Source organism: Ailuropoda melanoleuca, chromosome 7 (assembly GCF_002007445.2).
Source record: "Ailuropoda melanoleuca isolate Jingjing chromosome 7, ASM200744v2, whole genome shotgun sequence".
Classification (NCBI taxonomy): domain Eukaryota; kingdom Metazoa; phylum Chordata; class Mammalia; order Carnivora; family Ursidae; genus Ailuropoda; species Ailuropoda melanoleuca.
This window is the reverse complement of record NC_048224.1, coordinates 39,700,721-39,717,361: the sequence shown is the minus strand read 5'-3', so window position 1 is coordinate 39,717,361 and position 16,641 is coordinate 39,700,721. Positions and strand designations below refer to the sequence as shown.

At 46.5% G+C, this 16,641-nt stretch overlaps 1 protein-coding gene across 18 annotated transcripts in view; it reads left to right on the top strand.

The window, feature by feature from the left end:
* The window catches only part of SUSD1 (sushi domain containing 1), a 227,771-nt gene that overhangs the window by 444 nt on the left and 210,686 nt on the right, over nt 1-16,641 (top strand). For 16 of the 18 annotated variants that reach the window (XR_004626538.1, XM_034664264.1, XM_034664267.1 and 13 more), the window contains exon 2: nt 14,811-14,918. Coding sequence is in view for 17 of the 18 variants with exons in the window: in XM_034664264.1 (XP_034520155.1) it covers nt 14,811-14,918 (108 nt within the window). In the remaining variant the exon portion in view is untranslated. Of the gene's footprint in view, nt 1-3,783; nt 4,058-7,061; nt 7,293-14,810; nt 14,919-16,641 lie in introns of those variants that run through there. The other 2 variants (XM_034664278.1, XM_034664266.1) reach the window with 2 other exon arrangements.

The following is a 16,641-nucleotide window of genomic DNA, read 5'->3' as shown; positions in this document are numbered from 1 at the left end:
CCCGGGCAGGGCCGGCGCGGAGCCCGGGCGTGGAGCGCAGGTGGGGCCCGCTCTGGCCGTGGGGATCGGGAAGGCGGGGCGCACAGAGGCGGGACGGGCTCCCGCCCCGGGCCTCTGGGGTGGGGTGGGGGGGAACCTGTCGTAGGCGGCCTCGCCCTCGGCGCCCGGGACCTGGGGCGAGCCGGGGGTGGGCGCGAGCCGGAGCCCCGGGGGAGAGCCGCGCCAGGCGTGGAAGGGCGCGGAAGGGCGCGGAAGGGCGTTCCGGCTGCACTGTCACGCTTCCGGCTCTGCTGTGGCTTTTGCGCGACAAATTCTTGACCCGAAGCAATTTTCTTTCTACCTTTTAATTCTTTTCACCTAAATGAAGAACCAGATGCTAATGTGGTGAGAAGGAAGTTGAAGGAAGATGACAGGAATAAAGCATTCCTTAATCAAGTCATTCATTCAACAGATGGTCCTTGAATCCTTTTCACCGTGCAGGATGTGAGGGCGATGCGCTGGCCCTCATTGAGCTCATGTTCTGGAGGCGACAAACAAATCACCCATTTCCAGGCAATTGGAACGCACTGTCACATGTGGTAGGAGTTACACAGACGACTCAAACATGTAGGGGAGGTGGCATTTACCCACTTACCAAGGTACCCTAATAGAAGACAGAATGCCCTAAGTGCTCTGAGAAGGTGCACGTGGTCAGAGGAGGGCAAGGTTCATTCTAGCTCGGTGAGTCTGGAGGCGTTAGGAATGAGGTGACTCTTGAACTGGGCCCCGAGGTTTGGTAATATTTGGGTATGGGAAGGTGAGGAAAAGGCATCCCAGCTCATGGCAGAGGGCACAGTCAGCTCTCCATAAATATATGCAGGATAAATGGATTGCACCTGGAAGGGACAGTGTGAGGAAGCACATGGAGGTACAAAAGCCTGGGGCCTGTGATATGTAGGAGATGGGTGGGAAATGGAGGTGGAGAAGCCGACTGGATTAACCAGAGGGCAGGATGCCTTGGTTGGCAGACCAAGGTATTTCGACTTAGCTGTTCCTGGGTGGTGGGAAGCCATTGGAAGTCATTGCAGGCCTTTGTATGGGCGGGGAGTGATATAAAAAGTGGGTATAAGGAAACCCTCCAGCTTTCTTAGTAAAATCATTCATCTGAAGTAGAGGGGAACTTCCATGTAGGAAGATGGGGGGGTGGGTTTTGTGGCTCACACTTCTGTTTCCTCAAATTCTTTTGATCTTTGGACTTTACCATCACTGGTGGGTGTTTCTCTTGATGGCTCAACCTTCTGGGGTGGCCATTTTTGTACATCAGATATCCTGGTCGGCTTTCTGACTTCCTTCCCTGACTTGGTCTCCCACAGCAGTGTGCATAAAATCCTGCAGATGCTCGGGACCTCTTTCAGAACCTGTGTTAAATAAAGCTCTCTAGCCAAGGCAATGGTCCGACATGGTCCCGGTGAATTACTGGGCTAAGGGGGTGGATCAGAGTAACTACCTAAAGGCTACTACTTAAAGGCTACGGGGTGAATTTTGGGAAATGGAAGTCAGGGTTGCCTGGTGGAGCCTCCTCTCCCTATGTAGGCATTCTTTCTTCATTGACAACCTTGAAGAATCTGATTTTATTAAGAGCAGGTTTCCTTCCAGTGGACAATGTGGGGAATGCCTGGAGGCTGAGAACCATTGAGGAAGTTGTAACAGCTGGCCACAAGTTCTGAGGACTGGCCCCACTGTAAAGATAGCAGGAGAAGGGGATTGAATGCAGATAATAAGGTAGAAATGGAAGAGAAGGACTTAACAATGGGCATTAACGTGCCAGTGAACAGACGAGAAAGGGGAAATGAAGGTTTGGGGACTGGGTGACTTGGATATATGGTTCTGTAGGGGGAGGAAAAAGATTGGGGAAGAAAGATAAGTCATTTTGGATATCCCGAATTTGAGGTGATGTTAGGGCTTCTGGAGAGGTGAACTCAATAGGGAGTGAAGACTGTGGACAAGAGGTGTGTGCCAGCGATGGAGACTTGGTGGTCACTTGAAGCCTTGAGGTGGATAAGAGGAAGGAGACCCAGGGCAGACTTTGGGGGAAGACCCATTTTCGGGGGTAGGTGCACATGGTAGAGAAAGAGCAGTGGCCACTCCGGTAGGAGGACTGGGCCAGTCGAGTGTCCAAGGAAACCAGGGCAGGCGAGCTGTGGGAGCGGAGACTGAGAGAAAAGCTTTGGATTCGGTGGCTCTGCTCAGGTGAGCCAGGGCTCGCAGGGCAGTAAGGGCGAGAGCCAGATGCAGAGGGCTCTCGTGAGTGCGGGGATGGTGGTTGGCTCTTAAAGATACTCTTTAAAGAAGTTAGAAGCAAAGGGCAGACCCATTCAGCTGGGCTGGCCAGGTCAGAGCAAGTAATTTTTTTCCCCCGGGGTGGTGGTTTCGGTAAAGCAGCCACAAGCACACTGTAGCGTGAAGGGCATTATTCAGTAGAGACGGAGACATTGCAAATGTAGAAATAAATGAGGTATTTAATGGAGCGTGTCCAAAAGCGAAAGTGGTCACCAAGAGGGAAAACTTAGTCTCTGCGAGGGGAGGGGAGGAGAAGAATGGAAAAGAACCGCTCTTCCTTTTCCCCACAGCTGTCTACTTAAGGAGGGCTCTTCATATTTCAAAACCAGCCCAGTTGGCCTCCCTCCCGGGAAGTTGTCGAGTTCCCTGCAGCACCAGTGATACCGTGCCCGTGCCTCTGAACCGTATTTGTAGGGGTTACTTACACACTAGCATGCACCCGTGTTTATATGGTACCCTTACTCTACACACTTGTGCCATATTGCATGTCACACATATTGCATGGTGTTGATGTTTCCTAGACTAAGAGCTTCATGTGAGTTGGGGACTGGGGCTTGGATTAGGAATTTGGTATGAAAGGAAATGAAGACCACTCAAATGGGAACAGGCAAGGGCTCTTTATATAGAGTTTGCTATAGCAGGTGAGTCTTGAGAGCGGCTCAGAGGGGAAGGCTTCCCGTGTGCCCCTGGGCCGAGGCTGTTGGCATCGAGAAGCTGGAGGTGGCTTACTAACAGCAGACAGTCTACGTGATTGGTTAGGGGAGTGTATTTGGTCCGTTTCTCTGATTGGTCCTAAATGGGAAGCGAGGGCAACAATTAGGGAAGCCAGCTGTTAGCGATTAAGTCCTGACCATTTGGGTCTTACTGCTACAGAGGTTGTGGTTTGGCTTTCTGGACTGATGATGGCCGCCTCATGCATCGTGTGCGTCTGAGTTGTTCTATTTTTATATATGCCCTGGCCATTGTCTATTTGTATATTCAGTGTCTCGCTGGTAACATGTGCTGAATTACATTGAATTGTTATCAAAGATGTTTCAGGGAGGTGAGAGAGTGATGCTGCTTAAGTCAGGTGGCCTGGGTGCCAGGCAAGTGTGAGACACATAGTTAGTAGAGCAGGAAGGTGTTGATGGGTGGGTGGGGTGACAGGTCCAGGGGAATGGAAGGTTGGGAATGGGCGAGGAGGGGTAGAACCAGTCAGTCCTGTTTCTTAACCTTCTCTGGAATGGCACTGAGTCGGGAGTGGCTGGGGACTTGTTGGCTCAGGAGGGCTGGGTTGGGAAGGCCAGAAGGAGGACAGGCAGAGGCCTTGAGAATCTTGGGAGAGTGATGATGGTGGAGAGGCCTGGGGAAGTTGTTCTTGCTATGTGAGTGCACATGACATCACCAGGCATTCATTTCATAGGCCTCCTCCTCACTCTGTCATCCTGAGTCAGAGCACATAGTCACTCCTCAGGGTGGGAAAGAGGAGACATGGGGGGGTGAGTTGTTTTGGAGGGACTTATAGTTGCTCAAAGTAAGGGAGCAGGATTCAAGCTGATGGAGAAGATCCTCCCAGGGGTCTGTCTTCCACTGCTGGGGTCTTGGCCCTGGGCGTGTCCTCAGCCCTCTGGTCCAATCCTAAAATGGGTTCCTCCATCTCTGCAGCCCCGGTAGCAAGTGACCTCTTGGCCTTTGCTCTGCGGAGGAGACGGGAAGTTAATTGCATGGATTGAAAACAGTTTTCTGCCTGCTTGAGAATGTGAGTCAGGTGTGAGGGAACTCGTCAGTGGGTGACATCCTGGGCAGGACCTGAGGGTGTGGCCTAAATGAAAGACTGCTTAACTCAAAGCTTAAAAGCTTTGACATTGGGGCACTTGGTGAAGGTTGGTTCCTGGTCTGGAGGCCACATGTGGGGGGCCCCAATGCAAGTTGGTCAAGCAAGAAAGTGGACACAAGAGGGCAAAAGGAAGCCAAACTTTACTTGTGTAAAATGGTTATTTTACACAAGTAAAGGTTGCAGGTTCTTGACAGAGAATGCCAGTCCTGGGTTGGGGTGGGGAAGAGAAATCTGTGGTGGTTCCCATTGCCCTGCAAGGCTCCTCTTGCCTGAGAGAGTAGAGTGCTCTCTGTCTTGGGGGATTTATTTATTTATTTATTTATTTATTTAAAGATTTTATTTATTTATTTGACAGAGATAGAGAGGGAACACAAGCAGGGGGAGTGGGAGTGGGAGAGGAAGAAGCAGGCTCATAGCAGAGGAGCCTGATGTGGGGCTCGATCCCATAATGCGGGGATCACGCCCTGAGCCGAAGGCAGATGCTTAACCGCTGTGCCACCCAGGTGCCCCTCTGTCTTGGTGGATTTAAAGCAGAGGCTATGGTTTTGTTTTGTGTGTCAGCGATGGGGAGAGGTGAGAATTCAAGGTTTCTCAGTTTCCTTCCATTTCTGGACTTTGATGCAGTCCCTTAAGAGCAATGCAATTTTACATCATGTGGAAGACTGGGTAATGCTTTCTCTTCCTGAGTTGTAGGCCCCCTTTGCTTATTTCCTCAGGTCATCTGCTCTGTCCCCACACATCTCCACAAGGTTATCCTGAGAGACAGGCTCTCAGGAAGGAAGTGCAGGGCCTTTGTCTGGTCCGACTGTGAATAGCTGGGGATTTGATTACGCTTTAAATGCAAGCACTCCATTTGTGCTCATAAAGCCCCTTCTTCCCCTGGCAGCAGGCAGACCTCTTCATTGTATTGTCAAAGTCCCTGTGCCATTATTTCATTTAAATTGCTGCTTGCATATTGAAATACCAAGCGAAAGTGGCTTGCTCGGGCTGCCAGCCCCCAGCCAGGCTGAGGTAGAGGCCTAGGTGGTGCGTGCGGGGGGGGGGGGGGGGGGGGGNAGCCAGGCTGAGGGGGGGGGGGGGCAGTGAGCAGGCCTGGAAGGGAGAGGACGCTGAGTTTCCAAGGTCTGAGTCAGGTGTTCCCAGAAGGCTGGGAGGATGTGGGGAAGGCAGGGGGGTGATTATGTTAATTAAGGTGTTATGGATCCTAGAGTATCGGCCCCATGAACAGGTAGGCGTCTGTCTATGCAAAGATACTGCTTTGGGTTTTTGCACTCAGGCAGCTCTCCATCACGCTCTTCATTAGTCTGCCTGGGGCTTGGCTAGCTGTCAGTACCTTCATTCATTCATCAACGGAGTTGCCGAGTGCTTGTTACAATAGCATCTAACATATTCTAATTGCTTTAAGTATATGAACTCATTTGTTCCTTATTCCTCACAACGGCCATATAAGGTGGGTTTTATTATCTTCACATTCAGATTTATAGGACACCGAGGCACAGAGCCCGATCCACGACGGCACAGGTAGCCAGTGGCAGAGCTAGGATTGTATCTCCTTGTCTTCCTCACCCCCCTTTGTCTCCCTCACCCCTGATCGGAGCCGCCGGCCCCGCCTCTCGCATGACCTGTTTCCAGCCATAATAACACTCTCTGTGGAGAGAGACATAAATATTCATGTAAATTAGCCCTTTGCCTAATGCTTTCGAGCTCATACAGCATTTCTGTTTCTCATTGACTCCTCACAACACGATTTCCATCTCGCAGATTAAAACGGGAGGATGGGCAGGTTAACTTGCCTAAGATCACTGAACCAGGGACCAAGAGAGAGAAGTCTCCTGGCCCCGGTGCACGTACCAAAACCTGTCTCGCCCTCTCACTGTTGGCTGTGGTTTTAGCTGGCTTAGTTGATACAGAGTGCTGAAGGGAAGTGGGTCTAGGTGGTCCTTGCTGGGGGTACAGTAATAGAGACAGAGAGTACTTAGCCTCTTTTGTCCATCTAGACTCTGGGTGCTCACTGTCCTGTTTCTCTGCCAGTAATTCTAGGTGCCCCTAGGCCAGGGTGGTGACCCTCTGCAATAGTTCCCTCAGTCACCACAGGGCAGCCAGCTCTCTGGTCTGAGCAGAGTGCTGATGACAAAATTAGGTCCTCCTTGACATGGGCGTGAAGCTGCCCCCCCTCCCCCCACTTCCCTCAGGTTCTGTAGCAAAGGCACGGTGATCTTTCTATTGGCCTGGAGAATTTCCATTCCTTCGGTTATTATCTCTGTCACCTTGGTCCAGCTGAGCTCTGCATCGGTCCAGACTTGGTGAAAAACATCTTCCAGTGTTGCCTTGTCTTTCCCTAGGGTTCTGACCCACGTTCTTCAGGTTGAACTAGACTTGCAGTGCCACTAGTAGTGTGGTCCGCCTGGGAGTGTCTTAGAAATGCAGATTCTCACGCCTCACCCCACACTTACGAATCAGCATCTCTGGGGATTCTGTTTTAACAAGCTCTCCAGGTGGGGTGACCAGCTGTCTTGGTTTGCCCCGAAATGAGGGGTTTTCTGGGTCACAGGACGTTTAGTGTTAAGACCGGTTCAAAGTGGTTGCCCTATTTCTAGGTGATTCTTCACTGAGCTAGGGGCTGGTAAATGGTGGAAACTATTGTGAGGTTAGAAGCGACCCTCCCAGCCCTGTCTTCTCTTGGATTAGGATTGTGCTTCCTGTCCCCTTCCTTAGAATAAGTGTGTCATTGTCGTGAGAACCGCCCCCGCCCAAGAGGCTACTTAGTCCCTCAAGCAATTAGAACTCAGAAGCTGCCATATAGGCCCGCAGACTAGGTTAATGATGGCTGACTAAGAAGCTTTAGTTGAGGCCCTTCTTCCTCTGGAAACTGCTTTCCCTCCTGCAGGTGGTCTGAGAAGCCTTTGGTAGCCTCGTTGTCTTTTTTGCCGGTATGGGGAACGGACATATATTGATCCGAACCCGCCAAATACTGATCTGCTGGGGTTACACTTTTTTTGTCATTAAAACAGGTACCCAAAGGATGAAGTGCCAATTAGGGGACAAGGACTATGGAGGCTACTTAACCCCTGCTGCTCAAAATATGGTCCCCCTGGGAGCTTGTAAGAAATGCAAAGTGCAGGGCCCCACCCTGAATCGGAGCCTGCTCTATCCCCAGGTGATTTGAGTGCCCTTTAAATTTTTTTTTTTTTTTAAAGATTTATGTATTTATCTTAGAGAGACAGACAGTGTTGGGAACGGGCAGAGAGAGGGAGGCAAGCAGCCTCCCTGCTGAGTGCGGGGCTCGATGAGGGGCTCAATCCCAGGACCCTGAGATCATGACCTGAGCCATCGAGGTGCACCTGAATGCCCTTTAAAATTTGAGAAGCCCAAAGCCGTTGTTTTATAGATGAAAAAACCGGGATCCAGAGAGGTTCTGTGATTTGTTAAAGGTCATACAGTGAATTAGACTCAGCTAGATTTAGGATCCGGTTCGGACACTCCGCTCCGGTGCTTGCTTCCCCCTCCATCTGTCTGCCTTCTTACAAGGCCTTGTTTTGTTTGGTTCTGATTATTGAATGAACTTCAACTTAATTCAATTTATTTAAAAAACTTTACATTTTGTCCTTCACTAATTCAGACTGGACTTCCGTTAATTTATCTGAGTGGGTGGCACTACGTTATTTCTTAATTTTGTGCGTGTGTTTATCAGATTCACTCAACAGTTGAATGAAATAATCCTTTTTTTCCATCTGAGGTAAGTTTCTGGAACTGGATGTATATAAATGCTGCCATCTTTATAAAGACCAATATTCCATATAAGAAAAAAAAAATCAGGGGCACCTGGGTGGCACACGGTTAAGCGTCTGCCTTGGGCTCAGGGCGTGATCCCGGCGTTATGGGATCGAACCCCGCATCAGGCCCCTCGGCTGGGAGCCTGCTTCTTTCTCTCCCACTCCCCCTGCTTGTGTTCCCTCTCTCGCTGGCTGTCTCTATCTCTGTTGAATAAATAAATTAAAAATCTTTAAGAAAAAAAAAAGACAAAAAATCAAACATGTTACCATTTTGTTGTCGACGATTTCATTAATATGGTACTTATTTTTGGTTATTGCACTATACGTACACACTGGGGAGTGTGTTCGTCATTCTATGGCTGATGACACTGGATTTATGGACTTGACCCAGGATCCGTTATTTAAAAGGTATTTCCAGGATTTTGGTTACACGTGATTATGAATTGACAGTGTCCTACGGCACCATTTAAAAATGTTATGTGTTAAAACGTTAAAATGGTTACATATATTGACTCCACACGGATGGACATTGAGGTATAGAGACCCATTCTCACTTCAGCTCTGCCTGTCGCGCCTATAATCAGGGGCCTCTCTGGTCCATTTCCTCCAAGTTGTAAATTCCATCTTACACCAGGGTTAGCGAGGGGAACGGGGTATCTGCCTTCTCCTTATCCATATTCGCACCTAGTTCCTTGAACTTTGAATCCCAACCCTGACACCTGCCTTCCGAAGCACTCAGTGGCCCCAATTCCTGAGCCTTTGGGGTGGCTTTTTGTTCTTCCGCTCCAGCCGTTCCCGGATGGCCATCTCTTCCATCTTCTGAACTATTATTGACAACCTCATCTGCTGTCATCTTGTCCGCCAGGGTTTATACCTTTCTGGTCCTTGGTTCTCATTGGGGGAGGGGGAGCTTTGAGAGTGTACTAAACCTGCAATGTTTAACTGCAAGTCTTTCATCTGTAATAAAAAACCTTTTATGTATTTTTTCCTTACAGGCTCTTTCGTATCCCGGATGTTGTGTGTTGGTATACGCTCTTTGTTCCTCACCAATCCCACTTGAGTCACGACTACTGGTCTTTACGATGTACTGACTTTGGGGAAACTTTTTTTTTCTTCAGTGAATTTGAATGTATTTTCTAATAATACATTTTCTTCTAATGAGGGTTTTTTTTTTTGGAGGGGGGGAGGTTAGGGGTCAGGAATTAGTAAATTTTCTTTCTTTTTTTTAAAGATTTTATTTATTTATTTGAGAGAGAGCGAGCAAGCATGAGTGGGGGGAGGGGCAGAGGGAGAGGGAGAAGCAGACTCCCTGATGAGCAGGCATCCTGACCTGGGGCTCCATCCCAGGACCCTGGGATCATGACTTGAGCCAAAGGCAGATGCCTAACCTACTGAGCCACCCAGGCACCCCCTTTTAGGAATTTTTCCCCCCAAAATTTCTTGCATTAAAATTCTAAGGCTTCCCTCCACCCTTGGGCTGCCTGCTTTTCTTTTTCTCTTTTAAAGTGCAAAAACATGAAAAACTCAAATTTTCTGGAGTAGATACATTTTTATATCTAGTATTAAACATTTCAATTTAAAAAATATTAAGTAATCTCCACTTCCAACGTGGGGCTTAAACTCACAACCCTGAGATCAAGAGTCACACACTGTATTGACTGAGCCAGCCAGATGCCTCAAAACATTTCAATTTTGCTATCCTCTTTGTCCTAAGAATTATTTAGGAGAGTGGTCTGTAGTCTTATAAGTTTCTTTTGGGGATGCTAGTCCTATGTTTTATTTTCTAGTCTTATTACATTATTACATGGTAGTCATATAGTATGACTTCTACAGTTTCTTTTTTTTTTTTTTGCACTTTGTTGCATTTTTTTTAATGCTCTGGGATATAATAAATTTTGTAAATATTCTATGGTTAATTTAGTATTACTTAGGGATAAGCAATGGTTTATCTAATTTCTGTGTTACGTTTGTTTTAAAAGAAAAAGCAGAGGGTGCCTGGGTGGCTCAGTCGGTTAAGCATCTGCGTTCGGCTCAGGTTATGATCCCAGGGTCCTGCGTCAGACTCCCTGCTCAGCGGGGAGCCTGCTTCTCCCTCTCCCTGATCCCCCCTCCACTCATACTCTCTCGATATCTCTCTCTCTCAAATACATACATACATACATACATAAAATCTTTAAAAAAAAAAAAAGGAAAAAGTATGGTCAACAATCAGTATAGATCTTCCTGAACTTACCATTGGGTTGCATCATAATTTGGAAATCTCATAAGTTGAAAATGCATTTAATACTCCTAACCTGTCGAACGTTATAGCTTAGTCCAGCGTACCATAAATGTGCACAAAATACTTATGTTCNGGATCCAGAGAGGTTCTGTGATTTGTTAAAGGTCATACAGTGAATTAGACTCAGCTAGATTTAGGATCCGGTTCGGACACTCCGCTCCGGTGCTTGCTTCCCCCTCCATCTGTCTGCCTTCTTACAAGGCCTTGTTTTGTTTGGTTCTGATTATTGAATGAACTTCAACTTAATTCAATTTATTTAAAAAACTTTACATTTTGTCCTTCACTAATTCAGACTGGACTTCCGTTAATTTATCTGAGTGGGTGGCACTACGTTATTTCTTAATTTTGTGCGTGTGTTTATCAGATTCACTCAACAGTTGAATGAAATAATCCTTTTTTTCCATCTGAGGTAAGTTTCTGGAACTGGATGTATATAAATGCTGCCATCTTTATAAAGACCAATATTCCATATAAGAAAAAAAAAATCAGGGGCACCTGGGTGGCACACGGTTAAGCGTCTGCCTTGGGCTCAGGGCGTGATCCCGGCGTTATGGGATCGAACCCCGCATCAGGCCCCTCGGCTGGGAGCCTGCTTCTTTCTCTCCCACTCCCCCTGCTTGTGTTCCCTCTCTCGCTGGCTGTCTCTATCTCTGTTGAATAAATAAATTAAAAATCTTTAAGAAAAAAAAAAGACAAAAAATCAAACATGTTACCATTTTGTTGTCGACGATTTCATTAATATGGTACTTATTTTTGGTTATTGCACTATACGTACACACTGGGGAGTGTGTTCGTCATTCTATGGCTGATGACACTGGATTTATGGACTTGACCCAGGATCCGTTATTTAAAAGGTATTTCCAGGATTTTGGTTACACGTGATTATGAATTGACAGTGTCCTACGGCACCATTTAAAAATGTTATGTGTTAAAACGTTAAAATGGTTACATATATTGACTCCACACGGATGGACATTGAGGTATAGAGACCCATTCTCACTTCAGCTCTGCCTGTCGCGCCTATAATCAGGGGCCTCTCGGGTCCATTTCCTCCAAGTTGTAAATTCCATCTTACACCAGGGTTAGCGAGGGGAACGGGGTATCTGCCTTCTCCTTATCCATATTCGCACCTAGTTCCTTGAACTTTGAATCCCAACCCTGACACCTGCCTTCCGAAGCACTCAGTGGCCCCAATTCCTGAGCCTTTGGGGTGGCTTTTTGTTCTTCCGCTCCAGCCGTTCCCGGATGGCCATCTCTTCCATCTTCTGAACTATTATTGACAACCTCATCTGCTGTCATCTTGTCCGCCAGGGTTTATACCTTTCTGGTCCTTGGTTCTCATTGGGGGAGGGGGAGCTTTGAGAGTGTACTAAACCTGCAATGTTTAACTGCAAGTCTTTCATCTGTAATAAAAAACCTTTTATGTATTTTTTCCTTACAGGCTCTTTCGTATCCCGGATGTTGTGTGTTGGTATACGCTCTTTGTTCCTCACCAATCCCACTTGAGTCACGACTACTGGTCTTTACGATGTACTGACTTTGGGGAAACTTTTTTTTTCTTCAGTGAATTTGAATGTATTTTCTAATAATACATTTTCTTCTAATGAGGGTTTTTTTTTTTAGGGGGGGAGGTTAGGGGTCAGGAATTAGTAAATTTTCTTTCTTTTTTTTAAAGATTTTATTTATTTATTTGAGAGAGAGCGAGCAAGCATGAGTGGGGGGAGGGGCAGAGGGAGAGGGAGAAGCAGACTCCCTGATGAGCAGGCATCCTGACCTGGGGCTCCATCCCAGGACCCTGGGATCATGACTTGAGCCAAAGGCAGATGCCTAACCTACTGAGCCACCCAGGCACCCCCTTTTAGGAATTTTTCCCCCCAAAATTTCTTGCATTAAAATTCTAAGGCTTCCCTCCACCCTTGGGCTGCCTGCTTTTCTTTTTCTCTTTTAAAGTGCAAAAACATGAAAAACTCAAATTTTCTGGAGTAGATACATTTTTATATCTAGTATTAAACATTTCAATTTAAAAAATATTAAGTAATCTCCACTTCCAACGTGGGGCTTAAACTCACAACCCTGAGATCAAGAGTCACACACTGTATTGACTGAGCCAGCCAGATGCCTCAAAACATTTCAATTTTGCTATCCTCTTTGTCCTAAGAATTATTTAGGAGAGTGGTCTGTAGTCTTATAAGTTTCTTTTGGGGATGCTAGTCCTATGTTTTATTTTCTAGTCTTATTACATTATTACATGGTAGTCATATAGTATGACTTCTACAGTTTCTTTTTTTTTTTTTTGCACTTTGTTGCATTTTTTTTAATGCTCTGGGATATAATAAATTTTGTAAATATTCTATGGTTAATTTAGTATTACTTAGGGATAAGCAATGGTTTATCTAATTTCTGTGTTACGTTTGTTTTAAAAGAAAAAGCAGAGGGTGCCTGGGTGGCTCAGTCGGTTAAGCATCTGCGTTCGGCTCAGGTTATGATCCCAGGGTCCTGCGTCAGACTCCCTGCTCAGCGGGGAGCCTGCTTCTCCCTCTCCCTGATCCCCCCTCCACTCATACTCTCTCGATATCTCTCTCTCTCAAATACATACATACATACATACATAAAATCTTTAAAAAAAAAAAAGGAAAAAGTATGGTCAACAATCAGTATAGATCTTCCTGAACTTACCATTGGGTTGCATCATAATTTGGAAATCTCATAAGTTGAAAATGCATTTAATACTCCTAACCTGTCGAACGTTATAGCTTAGTCCAGCGTACCATAAATGTGCACAAAATACTTATGTTCACCTACAGTTGGGCAAAATCACCTGACACCCAGCCTATTTTATAATAAAGTGTGGACTGTCTCATGTAAGGTATTGAATACCGTCCTGAAAGTGATAAGCGGAATGGTTGTGTGGGTGCAGAATGGTTGTGAGTTTATCGGTTGTTTGCTCCTGTGATTGCGTGGCTGGCTGGTGCTGGAGCTGACTGGCATTGCCCAGCATCACACCGCATATCCCTAGCCTGGGCAAAGATCAACATTCAAAATTTGAAGTATGCTTTCTACTGAATGTGTATCACTTTTGCACCATTGTGAAGTCAAAAGATTGTAAGTCGAACCCTTGTAAGTACTTGGAAATCTCCCCGTCTCAGCTGCCGAGAGCAACCCGAGGGCTGAGTCTTTATTAGCTGGGTAGTCGTGGGGCCGAGGCTAAGATGGAATTCCGGCGCTGAAAGACCCTCCTGACGAGGGCCACTCCTGAAATTACAGACACTGAGAGGACAACACATAGCCTCAGGCAGACATCCTTGTTTGACCTTGGGCCATCTATCAGTCACCCTTGGTAGGTTTTTGTGTGTTAGCCTCACACATTTTGCTGCCTGTCGAAGTAATTGGGATCTGGTCACCCAGCTGGGACCTGGCTGTTCATGTCACTGACATTTTAAACTCATTCACTTTTTCCCTAAAAGGAACACGGATAGGGTAATAGACAGATGAGCTCTCCCTTCCACTTGCTTTTTGAGTTGTGGCAAGTCAGATAGCAAGTTCCTTTATCCAGTTGGTCAGTAAAAGTATCTTGAATGTTCATACTGTGCCATGATGATATATGGGCAAATGACATAATCCCCGTCCTGGGGGGGAAGCTCTTTCACAATCTGCAGCTTGGAAGACAGAGCTGGAACAGTATATACTGACAAATTAACACGGTTGATGTGGGAATGTGCAAGTGTTAGTGGAGCTCAGAGGAATTTAATTTTCCACAAGAATGGAGGAATGGGGACGATACCAGGGAGAATGTGATGTTTAAGGTGAGTATTAAAGTAGGAATGGGCGCTAGCTGGACAGAGAAAGACAGATGCGCACTCTGCATGAAGGGAGCATCATGACCATGGCATGAAGTAGGACAGGGGACAACATGTGTGGGAAAGAGTAGTCAGGCTCCTGCCTAGAGAATATTGTGTGTGGTTTGGGTTTGGGAAGAGTGAGGCTTAGAAGGGTTAGCGTAAGGCGGGACTGTTAAGAGCTTTGATTGCCAGGTAGAAGTATTTGCACTTTTCTCTGTGGGCAAGGAGTAGCCACTGCAGGTTTTTAAGGATGGGATCAGATCTACCTTTTATAATTCTTTTTTTTAAAAAAATTTTTCTTTTTCTTTTCTTTCTTTTTTTTAAATTATGTTCAATTAGCCAGCATATGGGACATCATTAGTTTCTGACGTAGTGTTCAACGATTCATTAGTTGCATATAACACCCAGCGCTCATCACCACATGTGCCGTCCTTAATCTCCACCCCCCCCCCGTTACCCCATCCCCGCAGCTCCCTCCCTTCTGTAACCTGCAGTTTGGTTCCTGGAGTCCAGAGTCCTTCATGGTTCGTCTCCCTCTCTGATTTCTTCCCCTTCACTCTTCCCTCCCTTTCCCTGTGGCCCTCCGCACTATTCCTTATGTTCCACATATGAGTGAAACCAGACGATAATTGTCTTTCTCTGCTTGACTTCACCTTTTATAATTCTGCTATTCAAATTTTGGCTCTCCACTGCACATGTCCACTCCCCAAAATGTGACCTGTGTAGAGGAGGTGATTAAATTTTTCTTTTCCTGTAATCTATGATTTATGATTCTGGTTTAGATGTCTGTGTCACTTGCCATGAACACGCTACCTGCAAGCAAACAGAAGGGATGAAGATGTGTATTTGCAAATACGGATTTGTGGGCAACGGGAGGACTTACTGTATTGGTAAGTTCTGAATCTTGGGTGAAGTTGAAAAGTTGAATCAAGGAACGAGATTCTCTAGGGTTAAAGAGCCAATGTCCTTGTGGGGAACACGCTGTTTTGTTCACACGTTTTTATTACAAGAAGCTTTGTCCGTTATAATATGTCTTTGTTTTAGTGTTTGGATGTAGCCTTTCCGTAGCGTTTCCAAGGAGGTACCTTTCGTGTCAGAGGGCCATTGAACTTAAATCTCTGGAAACCCTCTGACCCAACACAAATTTGAAATCTGTTTCAAGTCTTGAGTTTAACTTAAGAACTCGAATGAATAATGCCTTCCTTAGTTTCTCCTGGTGGTTTTGGTGTAAAATGATTTGTATTAGTACCCTGAGGAAAAACAAAACACGATTGCCTGTTGGACTTTTTTGGCTAATTGGTGAAATACTGTGACTTTGAGTCTTATGTCTACCAGACCCCGTCCTCCAAATTTTTTGTAGTTGTAGTCTTTTGGGGTCTCGGGTGGCTTAAAAGAGTACAAAGACCTTTAGGGAGTATCTAAGGTTATTTTTTGGCTTCGTGGCCTCCTCTGTGCCATGAGAGTCAGGCAGTATCCAGGTTCAAGCCCGATTCAGGAGAGGGAGACTCTCACGGCACATTTGATAATAGTGGATGTTATGAGAATCACAGTGTTCTCCCAGCAACCTTGTTATGTGCAGTACAAATATTGATAGTTTGCTCCGTGGTTGTGAACTGACAGTGTATGCAACCTTGTGATCTATCTTTGGGTCTCTCCTTCCCAAAGAAAAATGACAATTCCGAGTTCCGAAAGCCCTATTCTACTTCACAGATAGAAGCTTTCACAGTCACACACCATCGCCCGTTCCCGCGGGCTGGATTTGTGCCCCCTTTGACCCTCTCTCTGTAGGATTCTGCCCAGGAGGACTGTGGCTGCCCCGCAGTCTGAGGTTCCTGGGGCATTTGTCACACCCCTCTCCTCCCACGGCTTGCTAGCAGGGGCTTGGAAGTGAGGTTGGCATTGAGCACGGACAAATCTTGTCTGAATGCACCCCCCCTCCTGTGGAAGTTCACCACACTCTTGATTGCTCTTTGACTCCTGAATAGAAACTTCTCTTAATGGGAGGAAGGGATTTATTAATTTATGTGGTATTTGCTCTCGGACACTGGGCCCTGTGTACGCCAGTATGTGGCCTGCTGAGACCACACCACAGGTCACAGGTGACATGACCTGTGTGCCCTGCATGCTGTAATGTGGTCTGCAGTCAGGGGACCTCAGAAATTTGGAATTCTCTACAAACCCACTGTCCCTTCTGGTGAAGTCTGCAGGGGAGACCTGTCTCAGAAACAATAGTCAAGGACAGGAACGTGCCATTTTATGGGTGGCTGGACTTGTGTCCGAAAGCCCCGGGCAGTGCTTATAAGTTGGGGCGGGACGCTTGGCCAGGCTGTGGCTTGAGGGTTGTTGCTCTCAGTTCTCATGCAGATCTCACCATAGACAGTGTTAATGATGAACTGTGTTCCATGTTCAGTTACATTTCCAAAAAGATAACACCTGTAAGGAAAATGGGAGGGGGGAAGGGAAAGAAACACCACATTTTTGGAAGGGTACTTTTGAGTGGGCAGGAATTGAGGGCAATGGTGAGAGGCGAACCAATGCTATAGTAAAACACTAAATAACAATCAGAAAAACTTCAGTTCATAAATTGATGACCCTTCCCCCCCCAAACCAAAC